General features: G+C 50.9%; 5 protein-coding genes across 5 annotated transcripts; 1 reads left to right on the top strand and 4 right to left on the bottom strand.

Moving 5' to 3' along the window:
* Nucleotides 1-1378: 1378 nt before the first annotated feature.
* N7518_005421 (GMC family oxidoreductase) lies at nucleotides 1379-3736 on the top strand (the record flags this gene model as incomplete). The annotated part of the gene is made up of 6 exons (XM_057186348.1): nucleotides 1379-1607; nucleotides 1659-1784; nucleotides 1842-2085; nucleotides 2137-2719; nucleotides 2769-3135; nucleotides 3189-3736. 6 exons carry the CDS (start codon nucleotides 1379-1381, stop codon nucleotides 3734-3736), a joined length of 2097 nt encoding a protein of 698 aa, XP_057043118.1.
* A 222-nt stretch (nucleotides 3737-3958) lies between these two features.
* N7518_005420 (CaiB/BaiF CoA transferase family protein) lies at nucleotides 3959-5159 on the bottom strand (the record flags this gene model as incomplete). The annotated part of the gene is made up of 2 exons (XM_057186347.1): nucleotides 3959-5055; nucleotides 5108-5159. The coding sequence occupies 2 exons, from the start codon at nucleotides 5157-5159 to the stop codon at nucleotides 3959-3961; spliced, it is 1149 nt and encodes a 382-aa protein (XP_057043117.1).
* A 596-nt stretch (nucleotides 5160-5755) lies between these two features.
* On the bottom strand, nucleotides 5756-9488 carry chiA1 (class III chitinase ChiA1; the record flags this gene model as incomplete). The annotated part of the gene is made up of 2 exons (XM_057186346.1): nucleotides 5756-8883; nucleotides 8939-9488. 2 exons carry the CDS (start codon nucleotides 9486-9488, stop codon nucleotides 5756-5758), a joined length of 3678 nt encoding a protein of 1225 aa, XP_057043116.1.
* Nucleotides 9489-12177: 2689 nt separating this feature from the next.
* Nucleotides 12178-12713, bottom strand: N7518_005418 (uncharacterized protein; the record flags this gene model as incomplete). The annotated part of the gene is made up of 2 exons (XM_057186345.1): nucleotides 12178-12252; nucleotides 12375-12713. The coding sequence occupies 2 exons, from the start codon at nucleotides 12711-12713 to the stop codon at nucleotides 12178-12180; spliced, it is 414 nt and encodes a 137-aa protein (XP_057043115.1).
* Nucleotides 12714-13332: 619 nt separating this feature from the next.
* Nucleotides 13333-14234, bottom strand: N7518_005417 (alpha/beta fold hydrolase; the record flags this gene model as incomplete). The annotated part of the gene is made up of 2 exons (XM_057186344.1): nucleotides 13333-14089; nucleotides 14191-14234. 2 exons carry the CDS (start codon nucleotides 14232-14234, stop codon nucleotides 13333-13335), a joined length of 801 nt encoding a protein of 266 aa, XP_057043114.1.
* Between the last annotated feature and the right edge of the window lie 202 nt (nucleotides 14235-14436).

Raw genomic sequence — 14436 nt, 5'->3', positions numbered from 1 at the left:
TATTTCCCATTTGGGCTTCGACCAATGCACTTTCGAGTACTTTTCGACTTCTACTTAAACTAGGAGCCTTTCTGTTTAAATCTCACCTTTTCACAACTTTTAACATGGATGGCAATGGTCCATGTCAACCGGAAGCACCCTTTGGGTGTCTTTACTGACGATCACTAGTTTTTCTTTTCTCAATTGGGCATCGAAGGGAGATGGTCTATTGTAGTCTATCAAATTAGTCGTGGTAGCTGGATGAACACCACCAAAATGCCGTACGTGCACATGCACTGGACCCTTACGGTCAAGTGATGAAAGAATTTATCTGTGAAGCAATCCGAGGTCAGAGCTATTATTAATTCGGCTTCATATCCATGGATCATATAACCGTGGAATAATGGATTCAGGGGTTAAATTTTTCTACGACCAATGTTACTACATACGGAGTGTGACTTTCCATATTTCTACTCAAAATCAATAGTCTCTTCAAAATGGATCGGACCAAGAAGCTGATCGTAAAATCGTCGAATTTTAGCGACGTGGCTAGTCACAGGGCCAGACTGAGATCGGATTAGCGGAAAGTAAATAAATTGCAGCTGACAAGCGTAACCCTAAGAACCTCCACTGTTTGAGATCATTCTGAATAAATGTTACTTGATCACTACCAATGGATAACATGCAATTTAGGATCAGATCGATCGGTCCCTGTTTCGTCATTGATGTTTCATCTCATGTCCATGGAAATCCAGACACCATGACGGGGCTTTGTTCTAAACTTCTGGATACACACCTTTATCGTGGCTGGCTAGTGGATGGATTATAATTGCGATCATCTAACTGCCAGCCTATGAGAATATGTTATGAGACCCACCGTCAATGTGTTATTTGTTGGTGGAGATAATCCTAGGCCGGTATTGGCTCTGGATCCGCGGTTGATGCATAGCAACCATATCTTCAGCCGTGCCATCACAGCACTGATGTGTTGTCGGTGATGCGACATTGGGTATTTGTTGATATCGGGTTGACCGTCATATCGAACAACAGCCACAAATTCGACCTCATCCAGGAACAAGCGATGATAAGCACGGAACCTGGACGGGTACCTCGAAAATAAAGTTGACTCATTGGAAAAGGCCATGTGGAGAAAGCGGAACCCAGATCTCATTTGTAGAACCCCAATATTGACCCGCCTGTCTAACGCGATTGAGGCTTCAGAATGTGCTTATCTGGGATGATCTTGCGCGTAAACTTGATAAACGGGAATTCCCAAGCTCATAACAAGATTTTCAAGGGTATTTCTCCACAGCCTTAACCCTGGTCACTCTGATCGGCATTTTATATATATGAGATACACCCTTCCACCCACTTTCGACAATCTGCGTCCACTCTTACAATGCGAACTGGTCTATCCGCTACTCAGATCGTAGGCGCCAGCCTATTCGCAAGCCACTTCGCGAGCGCATTATCACCGCGCACGGAAATCGACGATTCTTATGACTTTGTGATTGTGGGAGGAGGCCAAGCTGGACTCGTGTTGGGCGCTCGTCTTTCGGAGGATAAGAACCATACCGTACTCGTTCTTGAGTCGGGCGGGAATGGAGATGATTATCGGAAGCGCATAGGTGCGTTTAATTATGACCCCGCGGAGTTTGCGATTGCTAATGCTCGGACAGATACACCGGCATATGCTTATTTCGATTCATTATGGACGACTCCTTTGAATTGGGACTTTTACACTGTTGCGCAGACTAATGCAGACGACCGTGAGATTGAGTGGCCTCGTGGAAAGGTTCTTGGAGGTATGTACAATGTTCATATCCAGAACAACACACAACATAAAATTAACACAGATATAGGCAGCTCCGCCATCAATGGACTATACATGACCCGTCCGGGTGAAGACGAAATCAATGCTTGGAAAGACATGCTCGGTGATATGGACGGAGCCGATAACTGGTCGTGGGACTCATTCTACGCTGCTATGAAAAAAAGCGAGACTTTCTCTCCCCCGGTGGATGATGTAGTTCAAGAGGCTGGAATCGTCTGGAATGCATCAAATCATGGCACCGGCGGGCCGGTCCATACATCATACCCGGACTAGTATGCTGAATCCTGTTCTCTGGAATTGATCGATAAGGCTAACATTCCTAGCACATTCCCCGAAGTGGGCTACTGGTTAACGTCACTAGCGAACATGGGGATTGGTATTTCTGCCAATATGTACGGAGGTGAGAACCTGGGCGCGGACGTCTCAACCTCCTGCATCAACCCTTCGAATTGGACGCGGTCCTACAGTCGTTCTGGGTATCTCGATCCGCTTCCAGACCGGGACAACTACGATGTATTGGCGAATGCGCATGTGACTCGGCTTGTTTTCGACAATTCTACTTCTTCCGACAAAACAGCGAGTGCTGTTGAGTACACGACTGATGGTGGAGCAACGAAACTGAAGGTCAAGGTTAACAAGGAAGTCATCCTAGCGGGTGGTTCTGTCGGCAGCCCGGCTGTGTTACTATACAGTGGTGTCGGCCCGAAGGACGTCCTCTCTGCGGCTGGTGTTGACCTCGTATCTGAACTTCCTGGTGTCGGCCAACACCTCCAAGACCATTTTGTGAGTGCGCTTCCTATTCATAAGATGAGCATTGAACTGACCGGATTACAGAGTGCCACGGTGAAATGGAGCTCGAATATGGACACCGCAGGTTCCATCTTTTACGACGGCGGCAAAGATAGGGTGCGTCCTGTATGCTCGATCAAACAAGGCCAGATGCTAATTCGCGCAGAACAACCCCAAATTCCTCACATACATTGATTCTGCCGTTGCCTATGTGAATTCGACCGCTATGTACGGCAGTAAAGTCAACGAATATGACTCGAAATTCCTCGACTCAATCGACCAGTATTCACCGAACACTACTTACGACGACGGCGTGGTCACCGGCTACAAAGCAATCTGCAACACGACATCAAACATCTTCAAAGGCCCGACAGGTCAAATCGAGCTCCTTTTCATGAACAGCGATGGAAATGGTGATATCGGCATCACAGCTGCCCTCCAACACCCATTCAGCCACGGCCGTATCTACATCAACTCCTCAAACCCAATGGACTACCCTGTCATCGACCCGAACTATCTGGACAACCCAGCTGGTATGTACCCCATCTAACATGCAAACCAAGTCCCCAACACTAACAATACCCAGACACCGAGATCCTGCTCGCAGGTATCAAACTCGCCCGCCAAATAGGCGAAACCAGCCCAATGAGCGGAAGCCTCACAAACGAGACATCCCCAGGCTCAACCGTCCAGAGCGACGACGACTGGATAGCATGGCTACGCAAGGAAGCCGGCACAGAGTTCCACCCGTCCTCATCGTGCGCGATGCTGCCGGAGAAGCAGGGCGGTGTCGTCGACGCCAATCTGCGCGTGTACGGACTTGCTAATGTGCGCGTTGCGGACGCCAGCGTCATCCCCATTGCCTTGTCCACGCACCTGATGTCCTCGACATATGGTGTCGCTGAGCAGGCGAGCGATATCATTCGCGAATATTATAACTCCGTATCGGAGCCCGAGCCGGCTTTTAGTGGGGCTCATGCGACACCTTCTAGCAGTACCGTTGGCGCGAAGAAGAGTGGTAGCCCGAAGAGTAATGGTGGTGTCGCTGTTATTGGCGGCGCTGCTTTGGCGCCCGTATGGGCTGTTGTTCTTGTTTCTGTACATGCTGTTCTTGTCTACGGTCTATATATATAGGGTGGTGTTTGCATTTGGTGGTAATGGGTAATGATAATCCATGGTTGTTGGGACTGGCTTTGGCATTTATGAAGTTCAATGCCTGCGATGTGTTGATCTCGGGAAAGGGGAACTGAAGTATATATCTACCTCGTTAGACCCAATTACATAGTCTAAATCATCTCGCACATAGAAAGCTGACTAGTATGTAGAATACGATTCATGTATCATCGATGCACCGCTTCAAATCTTGGATTTCCCATTCACCGCCACAAATGCCCCATCTTTCCTAACCTCAAAATCCTTACCCTGCTTCCACCCGACCCACCCCCTAAGCGTGTCAACGCCCCCATCCCCAGGCAAAAGCCCGCCGCCCGACCACCCACCATTCTCCGCCGGAATCGGCGCGGCAGGCGTACTAACCAGATGCACCATAGGCCGCTGCTCATAGCCACCCTCCTCAAGCTCCGCCTGCTCCAAAACAGGCGTAGCACAAGCATCCGTACCATCAAAAACAGCCTCCCACTCCACGCGAGTCTTCTCCTTAAACCTCCTCGTAAAAATCTCCCTCAAAGCAGGCCACTGCATCCGATCCTCCCTCTCCGGAAGCTCCCCAATCTCAAACCCAAGCCCACGCACCAACGCCGCATAAAACTGCGGCTCCAAAGCCCCGACAGCAAAATACCGCCCGGCATCCTTAGTCTCGTACGTATCATAATAAGGACACCCACCATCGAGCAGGTTCTCGCCGCGCGGCTGCGCCCACGCGGGAGTCTTCCTCGCCAACCGCGGGAACGTAGCAAGGTACGCCGAGCCGTCGACCATATTCGCCTCGACGACCTGGCCACGGCCGGTATGCGAGCGGGAGATGAGCGCCAGCAGGATTCCCTGGAAACAGACTGCGCCGCCGCCGGCGAAGTCGCCGAGGATGTTGCCTGGGGCGTGGGGCTTCTCGCCTGCGCGGCCGAGCGTCGACAGCACGCCCGAGACGGCGATGTAGTTTATGTCGTGGCCGGCCATGTCTTTGTATTTTCCGTCGCGGCGGAAGCCGGTCATTCGCGCGACGATTAGGCGGGGGTTGTGTTTTTGGAGGACTTCTGTTGGGGAGAGGCCGAGGCGTTCGAGGACGCCTGGGCGGAAGGGGTCGATTAGGACATCGGCGGTTGGGAGGAGGCGGAGGAGGATGTTTAGGGAGCTTTGGTTGCGTAGGTCCAGGGTTATGGAGGTTTTGTTGCGGGTTAGTTGGTCGCGGGTTAATTGGTCAACGCTTGTTGAGTTGGGTCGGTCTATACGGAGGACTGAGGCGCCGTAGTCGGCTAGCAGGAGGCCTGCGAATGGGCCTGGGGTGGGATGTTAGTTGTGATGGTGATGTTTCTTGGACTGATTGTGTACCTGGAGCTAGGCCTGCTAGCTCGATGACTTTGATTCCTTTCAACGGTAGCATTTTATGTATTTTGAAGGAACAAATTGAAGTTCAAAAGTGAGGTTGCCATTTATTACTTCTCCGCAGCCGAGGTCCGTGGATGTCGGAATGCGGGGGAATTGTCACAGCTATTGGAGCTTCGACATGATGAATATTATTGAGATGGAAAGCTGTCATTAGAGGATTTAAACTGCCAGAAAATAATTGATAATATTCTTCACTGCATTATATGCAAATGGGTAGTATTTTTATACAAAGAGCATTGTTGTCCGTTGTAAATATGGAAACAGGAAGTAAAAATGAGATAAGTCAGGCTAGATGGCCACACTTTGAAAAAGGATATCATTAGGAAATTGAAACGGACTCGACCGCTCGCAAACTTCAATGCGAAGAACACGATAGTCTCACCGCTACTGGCCAGAGTAAATCACAAAAAGAGGCCAGGAGGTATCGAATCACTCCAGAGACTGGAGATCGGATGAACAAGAATATTATAAACATCGTAATGAACCAAAAGCAACCAGTCGCTAGAAAGTACCAGTTTGTCTTGAAATCAGCATTCGTGAGATCAATCATATCGCATGATGAGATCATGCTGTCCAGGCAAGTGGGCAGCTTTACAGCATCATGAACATGGAAAGAGCGATGGCGAGGACGCCACCGAACAAGCCGGTCATGTTGGAACGCGAGGCTGCACCGGTGTAGACCGGAGACACGCCCTCTTGGTTGGTGGGCAATGAGGGTGTGTTCGTGGCGGTGGTCGCGACAGTGGGCACGGCAGTGCGCGCGGGCGAGGGGCGGAAGGCTATGCTCGACGACGGCTTGCCGACGTGGAAGCCTCCGGCTCCATGGCTGGGGATGGGCTTGGAGGAAGAAGATGGCGCCACAGGGGCGATACCGGGCACTGTAACCTCACCAGTAGAGCCAGAGCCGGGGTTGGACCCGGAGCCCGAGCCCTCACCGTTTCCAGAAGAGCCGGAACCGGAGCCAGATCCAGAGGAACCAGAGCCAGAGCCAGAGCCAGAGCCAGAGCCAGAGCCAGAGCCAGAGCCAGAGCCAGAGCCAGAGCCAGAGCCAGAGCCAGAGCCAGGAACAATGTTAGTAGCAGTTGCAGTGGCAGTAGAAGCCGGGATGGTGATGGTGACAGTGCTACCAGTAGGACCACAGTGCTTGCAGAAAGTCACGGTGGTAGTGTATCCCTCAGGTGCCGAAGGGGCGGTGGGCTGCGACACAACCTCAGTGGTAGTAGTAGCAGCGGGCTTAGTAAGGGTAACGGTAGTCGGGGTAGCGGCACACTGGGTGCAAACAGTCACAGTAGTGGTCCAGCCTTCGGGAATGTAAGGAGTGGAAGTGGCAGGGCCAGAAGTAGGAGCAGTGATCTCTGCGGTGCCAGTTGGGGTAGCAGTAGCGGAGGCATCACCAGGACAGTAGGTTTTGGTAATAGTGGTGGTGATGGTAGTGAATCCAGTTGGGCAAATATCAACGTACGAGGTCACGATGATAGTTGTGGTGGTACCGGGAGCCAAGGAGGAAGGCGAGGCAGTCACAGAGGCAGTGGCGGTGATACCGGCCGGGGCTGTGGTTGAGTCAGTACCGGTAGGCTTGGAACCTCCAGTAAAGTTGTTGCCGGTAGGCTTGGAACCTCCGGTAGTCTCGACGCCAGTAGAGCTAGAACCACCGGTAGTGTTGTCACCGGTAGGCTTGGAACCGCCAGAAGTCTCGACGCTGGTAGGCTTGGAACCTCCGGTAGTCTCGACGCCAGTAGAGCTAGAACCACCGGTAGTGTTGTCACCGGTAGGCTTGGAACCGCCAGAAGTCTCGACGCTGGTAGGCTTGGAACCTCCGGTAGTCTCGACGCCAGTAGAGCTAGAACCACCGGTAGTGTTGTCACCGGTAGGCTTGGAAGCACCGGTAGTCTTGATGCTGGTAGGCTTGGAACTGCCAGTAGTCTCGACACCAGTAGGGTTGGAACCACCGGTAGTGTTGTCACCGGTAGGCTTGGAAGCACCGGTAGTCTTGATGCTGGTAGGCTTGGAACTGCCAGTAGTCTCGACACCAGTAGGGTTGGAACCACCGGTAGTGTTGTCACCGGTAGGCTTGGAAGCACCGGTAGTCTTGATGCTGGTAGGCTTGGAACTGCCAGTAGTCTCGACACCAGTAGGGTTGGAACCACCGGTAGTGTTGTCACCTGTAGGCTTGGAGCTTCCAGTGGTCTCGTCGCTGGTAGATGATACACCGGTCGGGATGACACCTTCGCTAGTGGAAGAGGCGCCAGACTCGGTCGCAGAAGAGATGGGAGCGGTGCTTGAAGGGTGTCCCGGGATCAGGGGAGTGGAGCTTGGGACAGTGTGGGGATGGGGGTGGGTGTGGGTGTGGTGGCCATGTCCATGTCCATGGCCATGGCCAGCATGCGAGCTGTGGGGCTTTCCGGTGGCGGAGGAGTGGGGGGCGGGATGTCCGGATGAAGCAGGAGTAGTCGTCACAGAGCTGCTAGGGAGGCTCGAAGTGGAGGAAGACTGCTCGGAGGCAGCAGGGGTGGTGGAAGGCACCGAGCTGGAAGAAGCGACTGAGCTAGAAGAAGCGACCGAGCTGGAAGAAGCGGCTGGGCTGGAAGACACAACTGAGCTGGAAGAAGCAACTGGGCTGGAAGCAACTGAAGTGGCCGAAGGGGTAGCGGAGCTAGAAGACGCAACTGAGCTGGAAGACGCAACTGAGCTGGAAGAAGCGACCGAGCTGGAAGAAGCGACCGAGCTGGAAGAAGCGACCGAGCTGGAAGCAACTGAAGTGGCCGAAGGGGTAGCGGAGCTAGAAGACGCAACTGAGCTGGAAGAAGCGACCGAGCTAGAAGACGCAACTGAGCTGGAAGAAGCGACCGAGCTGGAAGAAGCGACCGAGCTGGAAGAAGCGACCGAGCTGGAAGCAACTGAAGTGGCCGAAGGGGTAGCGGAGCTAGAAGACGCAACTGAGCTGGAAGAAGCGACCGAGCTGGAAGAAGCGACCGAGCTGGAAGAAGCAACCGAGCTGGAAGACGCAACCGAGCTAGAAGAAGCGACTGAGCTAGAAGCAACTGAAGTGGCCGAAGGGGTAGCGGAGCTAGAAGACGCAACTGAGCTAGAAGAGGCAATCGAGCTGGAAGACGCAACCGAGCTAGAAGAGGCCGCAGAGGTGGAAGCAACCGAGGTGACCGAAGGCGGGACAGTGGACGACGAAACAGGAGTCACAGTTGATGAGGGGATCGGGGTGACAGTCGAAGTCGGGGGAGGAGGAGGAGGAGCGCAACCGTACAGGATATCCTTAATGTGCTCAGTGAATGTTGTTCCGTTGATGAGATTATTCTCACCAGCGGTGGCCTCCCACAGCATGATACCACCGAAGTGATCGGGGTGCTTGTCCATGTAAGTTTCGACAAGGGGCTGCACCTCGTCAGGGGTCAAGTAAAATCCAGCATTAGCAACATCATCCGATGCGGGCAGTCCGATGAAGAGCTTAGCATTGGGGTTGACGCTCTTCTCAATGACACCGACCCAGTCATCGAAGTTGAACTTGCCGGTCTTGTGGACCCAATCCGCAGCAGAGCAACCCTGGGTGTTGTACCACTGAACCCAGATGAAATCAAAGTACGAGTTGGTAATAGCATCGCCGAGCTGAGGGTCGGGAATGGGGCACTGGGGAGCTCCGGAGATGTAGTAGGTCTGTTCGCTCGTTTCGAAATGCGAGCGTAGACGATTAATCAGCGTGGCGTATCCTATATGAGTGTTAGAGAAAGTATAGTCAGAAGGTAGAGGGTCAGGGAAACATACCAACTCCGCCGTTGTACTCGATATCAAAGTCAAATCCATCAACCGAGGAAGTGAGAAATGGGCGAGGGAAGATGCCAACCAAGTCCTCAGTCCAACCCAATGAAGAGATGGATGGATTGTAAGGACCGAATGAATACCACAGGAAATCCGCAAACCAGGTCGCGGTGGCCTCATCCGGAAGAGACTGGGCTGTAGCAGTACCACCACCGATAGACAACAGGATTGTCTTGCCAGCAGCTTTGCAAATAGGGATATCTTGCCAGATCTGGTGGCAGCCATTAAGCAGCTCTGTACCGGGGAAAAAGTTGCCATCACACTGATTGGCAAAATTGGAACCAGGGAAGTCACCCACAAATTTGGGGAACTGATCGATAAAGCCAATGTTGATAATGTCCGACGTGGTCTGTTCACAGAAATGTGAGAGCCGGGGTTGGTTGTAACCTTGTCCATAGTAGATAGCAACATTATTCTTCAGACTGGCATCGAGAGCAAGAGCAGTCGATGCAAAGAGTGACAAGGCCGACACGGCGGCAAAAGACTTGAACATCATGGCTAAAATGAATGTAATGATTATATGCAACGGAAATCGCTTAATAACCCGAAAATGAATGGCAGGTTAGCTCGCGGACAACGAGAGGACGCAGACAAAAATCTGCTTGGGAAGTATCCCAAAGAGCTCGAAATGAGAGTGTTGACGGTCGAAAGAGAATGTCCGCTGGGGAAAAGAAACTGAAATATAACCAGCGCCTGGGGACTGTCCATGTCCGCCCCCTGGGGAAGATGCCGACCTCCGACATTGAGCGCACTAATCAGAAAAGAGAACAGAGCTACCAAAACGTGGAAATGAGCAAGTGCGTGATATCCGGATGATTCCACGATTCATAGGTCAGTGCCACACCGGAGGCACCCCACCGGCGCAGGGTCACCCAACACAGACTCGTCGAGTGGAAACAATGCTTGATAGTCTGAACACTTGACCCAGAGGCTAACAGGATCCGCAGAATGCATGCCAACTTGACGTGAAAGCGGCATGGACCGGCTGGTCACAAGCCAAACCCGTGGCATAACATGGCCACATAGCCAGTGGCGTAAAAGAGTCGCATTCCAAACCAAAAACTAGATCAGCCGTCAGCCATGGTAGGCCCTTTTTGGAGAGGGGTATGTGCAAACCCTATGCGTATTCGGGGTTATTCCGGCGAAATGAAATTGCAAGAGCCGCATGAAAGAGGCTAAAAGACCCTAACGGACTCTAGCGCCACTAGCATGAGGGTCATGACTGGTGCCAAGACTGTTGGTTTGGTGTATAAAATCCAATCACATCTCGTAGTTTAGGCACCAGGGCACGGACGCCTCGGGGTCCACTGGCGATTGTATGTAGTGGGATGCAGGGCACTACCCGAAAGTCGGACCACATGGAGATGCAGGAAGGCGGGAAAGTGGAGGTAAGAAGATCCGTTTACATTCGTTTGACAAGCGAGTGTTTGCATCTTTCGAAGAGTAAGAGCGTAAGTGAGTATAAGAGAGTAAAACCAGATGGCGTGAGGTCAAATCATCTCGTAACTTTCCCAAAACCAAGGAAGGCTATCAGAACCGACGGAGTTAAAAGTTAATTACCCTGCGCTAAACCCTTGGGGGCCAGAATGTGGAGCCACCTCCTTATCAGGCACGCCAATCATATGCGTCGATCCGGGAAGAAGCCGGATCACCGTTTATTCGGTTGCAGCATTTAAGATTGCTGTCTCACTTCTTCTCTTAGTTCCTCTTAGTTCTGTTAGTTTGTCGCCCTAACGAACTCAAGTTGTGATGTAACTCTGGCCAGGGTACGAAACACTAGTACTTACACGTTCCAGCCTACGGCCCCCAAAACTCCCACGTTACATTTGACTTTTCTTTCCCTTTTATTTCCCTGTTTATGCAAGGTACCCATTTGCTTCGGAGATATGCCCGCTCTAAGACGATGTGTTAGGCGACAACAACGCCACTCATCTGTCTGATTGCTCACAAAGCACTAGCCAATCTTAAAAATGCGCACTTCGTATTTTGCAACCGCCACCGCCCGAGGTATCATTGGACAGGCAACATTTACCACCGAAAAGGGTTAAATCTCTTGTTTTTCGGGAGGTTCGTGCCCGACATGAGTTCCTCGATCTTATGTGTCTCTTCTCCTCATAACCTTGTGGGACCGGGCGGGTTGTAAGGGTCACCCCGACTTGTGGATCAAGCAATGAAGCTGACTTGCGAGAAAATTGCGGCACATTTCCTTAACCGCACTTAAGCATCATTCAAATATAAGCTTGTTTGCAAATAGGAAGCCATAAGAATCGGATCGAAAGCACACAACGCTCTTACATTATTCTTCTATCCGAGAAGAATATGTCAATATCTCCGTCCAAGATGAACCCATACAGCAATCTAAAATCCACTTTATTATTCGCTATATCTGCCTGATATCAAACGGCAGTACATCGCTATTAATTGTTTTGCTGAGCGAAGCGAGGCAAACTATTAGAGTCGTCCAGGCAAGGGAATACTACTCCCATGTGATTCCATGCTAGTATATTTTGCCAAGTATTTCCTATTCTGGCTGCACAAAAGTGGGATTTGTACATAAACTTATGTAGGTCACTTTTTTTCTATATGTTCACGCTATTTCCAGTCCCATGCGAGTAATGATGGGAGTTGGGCATGGTCTAGACTCTACTCAAATCTGCTGCACGATTTTGCAGAGCCTCTCTGTAAAAGGAATTGCCAACTGGCCCTGCGGCCTCGATAAAGCCTATTCCCTTTCGAGATCGGATGTATCGGTCTACATTTGCTTCATAGGCAGCCATCTGTTTAACTCCAGCTTTGTTAGATCAAAAGGCAGAGGCTCACATTTGTCGTCTAGAGATGAATATTCAATTTCCAGCAGTAATTTCCGGTTGTCCCGTCATTCGATATATATTGCTTTAGTTTCTACGCTAGGTTCAAATTGATAAGCCTGGGATAAGCCAAAGCAGCAACAGCAACAGTAACAATTCCATCGATTTCTCTTTTTATGTTAAATCGATATGAAGGACTACAGTGTGTAAGGACCAGAAGCAAAGGAGTTGTATTGGAACTATCTGACCCCACATAAGAGTGCCTGGGGCCACAAAACAAACCCTCTCCTTTTTTTCCCGCGAGGTAAAAGACCCCAGACCACCAAGCGCTGGTGCGATATGCAGGCCACCAGAAGCTCCGTGAATTTATCTGCCCTCCTAGTGGCCGTGGAATGAATGCCCATGCTTCTTGTGGGCTTCGATATGTCTTTTTCCATGCAGATTCGCAGCGATCTAGGATACCGAAGAAAGGACCATTAGTCAGTGCTGATACTGTTGTGTTTATGTACGGCAACAGGGACTTTCCATTCCCCGCTTGTTTTTTTCTAAGGATATATTTGCACGGAGCCACTTACGGGTGTAGCAGAAGCAATGCTTGAAACAACAACAGACGAACGAGGACTGTCTTTCGCGCACCCCCCAAAGACAAAGTGCGGGCTCGAAGCAGTGGCCACGGCGGAATTGCGGAACAGGTCACACCGGCCACCGGTGTTGAAAAGCCAGGATTCGCAGCCGTTGAGAGTCTCGCATTTTGACGCACAGGCTACAGAATCGGTGACATTGGTATCGAAAGTGAGTGGGGCGCTACTGAAAAAGGCGATTGTGTCTTGAGCGACTGAATCGCGACAAGCGGCGTTGACAGTGACCGCTGTACTTGCTAGGAGGAGCAGCAACGAAGGAATCTGGAAGTGCATTCTGCTGTTTTTATTTCCTGTTCAACCAGGACAGAGGACAACCTTTGGTAATATACAAAATATGAACAAGCTGGTTAGATAGAGGCAGAAGAGAAAAATTTCCGATCTAAATAAGTACGGTGGAAGCGAATAAAATTAAATAAAGCGTTACTTTTCATGGCGTTCTCTAACTAGTTTATCTTTCGTTATACTAACTAGTAGAAATTACGGCACTAGACGCTAGGTACGAAGGGGCATAGTGCGAAGGGTCATTTCCACCATATTGAGGCCTTAATGCTTGGAATTTGGCTGAATCTACGCCTATGATTGGTTCATTGAGGTCTTGCCTAAGATTAACCCCCCTTCCTAACTATCGTCTTGATTATTTTCGTGGCCTAGGGTATGCCCCTGCGTGCCTAGACACTCTCATCCGATCTGACCGCAATTAGATGATGAAATCCCAGGGAGATGAAAGTTGTTATATGCCAGATTCTTTCTAATAGAAGATATGCATTTTCTAACGAAATAATAAGTATAGAGAGGAAAGGAAAGGAAACAGGACGCAGAGCCATAGTAATAGTAATTAAGTCACCCATGGCGGCTGGAGGCCTCCGTAATTACGATACGGACCGTAAGCAAGTCAAGGAATCGACTCGAAACCATCTGGTAAATCCTCGCCCATAATCCAGCTCATCACCATATTCGCAAAGAGCTGTGGTTCATCCGCGTTCCACGGATGACGCATGCCCCGGTGCTGCACCAGCCTACTCCCGTTATCCATCACCGTCTCGAACAGCCGGCGAGAATGGCTAACATTGTCGGCGCTAATTCCTCTCGTTGCGGCCACCACTAATGACCGGGCTGTGATGGGCTCTAAATCTCGTGACGAAAACAGTATATTAAATATATCGCACGTTGTAGATAAGTACCCTCGCCCCCTTTGCGCAGCGTAGACTAGGTATGGCAATATAGGCGAGACAAGGTTTGACGCAAAGAGGTTGAAGCCGGAAACGATCAAGGTTTGGACACGCTCAGGATACTGCGCGGCCATAGCAGCGGCGACATGTGCGCCAATGCTGATGGCGACTACATGAGCTATTAGCTTCTGCGCTTTAGCTTCGATCAGACTTGCAAGACGGCGAGTGGCGTCGTTGATTTCCAGAGGTTTAATCTCAAGCGATCGCCCGTGGGCAGGGTGGTCGGGAATTAGCACGTGGTGGGCGACGAGAAGCGGCCATACAGCGTCCCACTCCTGGCCATCGGAGAATCCGCCATGAATAGGAGAATCGTTGATTTGTTGGAAGATGAGTTGTGCGATGTATGTGGAATAAGTGTTTCTGACATTTTGGTGTAACGGAAAGCGCCAAGCTAGTGTCCGTTGAGCTGGTCGTGGCCGACTGCGAAGCGGGGACGGGAGGAAGGTCAGATAACCCCGCGTTAACGGTTAACAAGCGAGCTGCGTGATTAGGCCAAGCTTGCTGGAGGCACAGAACCGTACATAGCCCTGGTTCTTATCCGTCTGTGTTCTGGCGTTTGCTGCATGTTCTCTGCTAGCGCTTACTACAAATGCAAGTCGAGACTCACAGCCCTGGTCCTTGCTTAACAGCCACAGGGTCTAAGACTCTCCTAATCCGCCTGGTCTGCCTTGAGGCATTCGAGCCTTGGATTGCGACGGTTTACGAATATATTATTTGAGAACGCCTGGATTCACTATTCGGCTAGCCAAAGTGACGTGGCAGGTGCC

Source organism: Penicillium psychrosexuale (genome assembly GCF_028828465.1).
Source record: "Penicillium psychrosexuale strain IBT 29551 chromosome Unknown utg000003l, whole genome shotgun sequence".
NCBI classification, from domain to species: Eukaryota; Fungi; Ascomycota; class Eurotiomycetes; order Eurotiales; family Aspergillaceae; genus Penicillium; species Penicillium psychrosexuale.
Note: the sequence above shows the minus strand (reverse complement) of the source record. Positions and strands in the feature narration are given on the sequence as shown.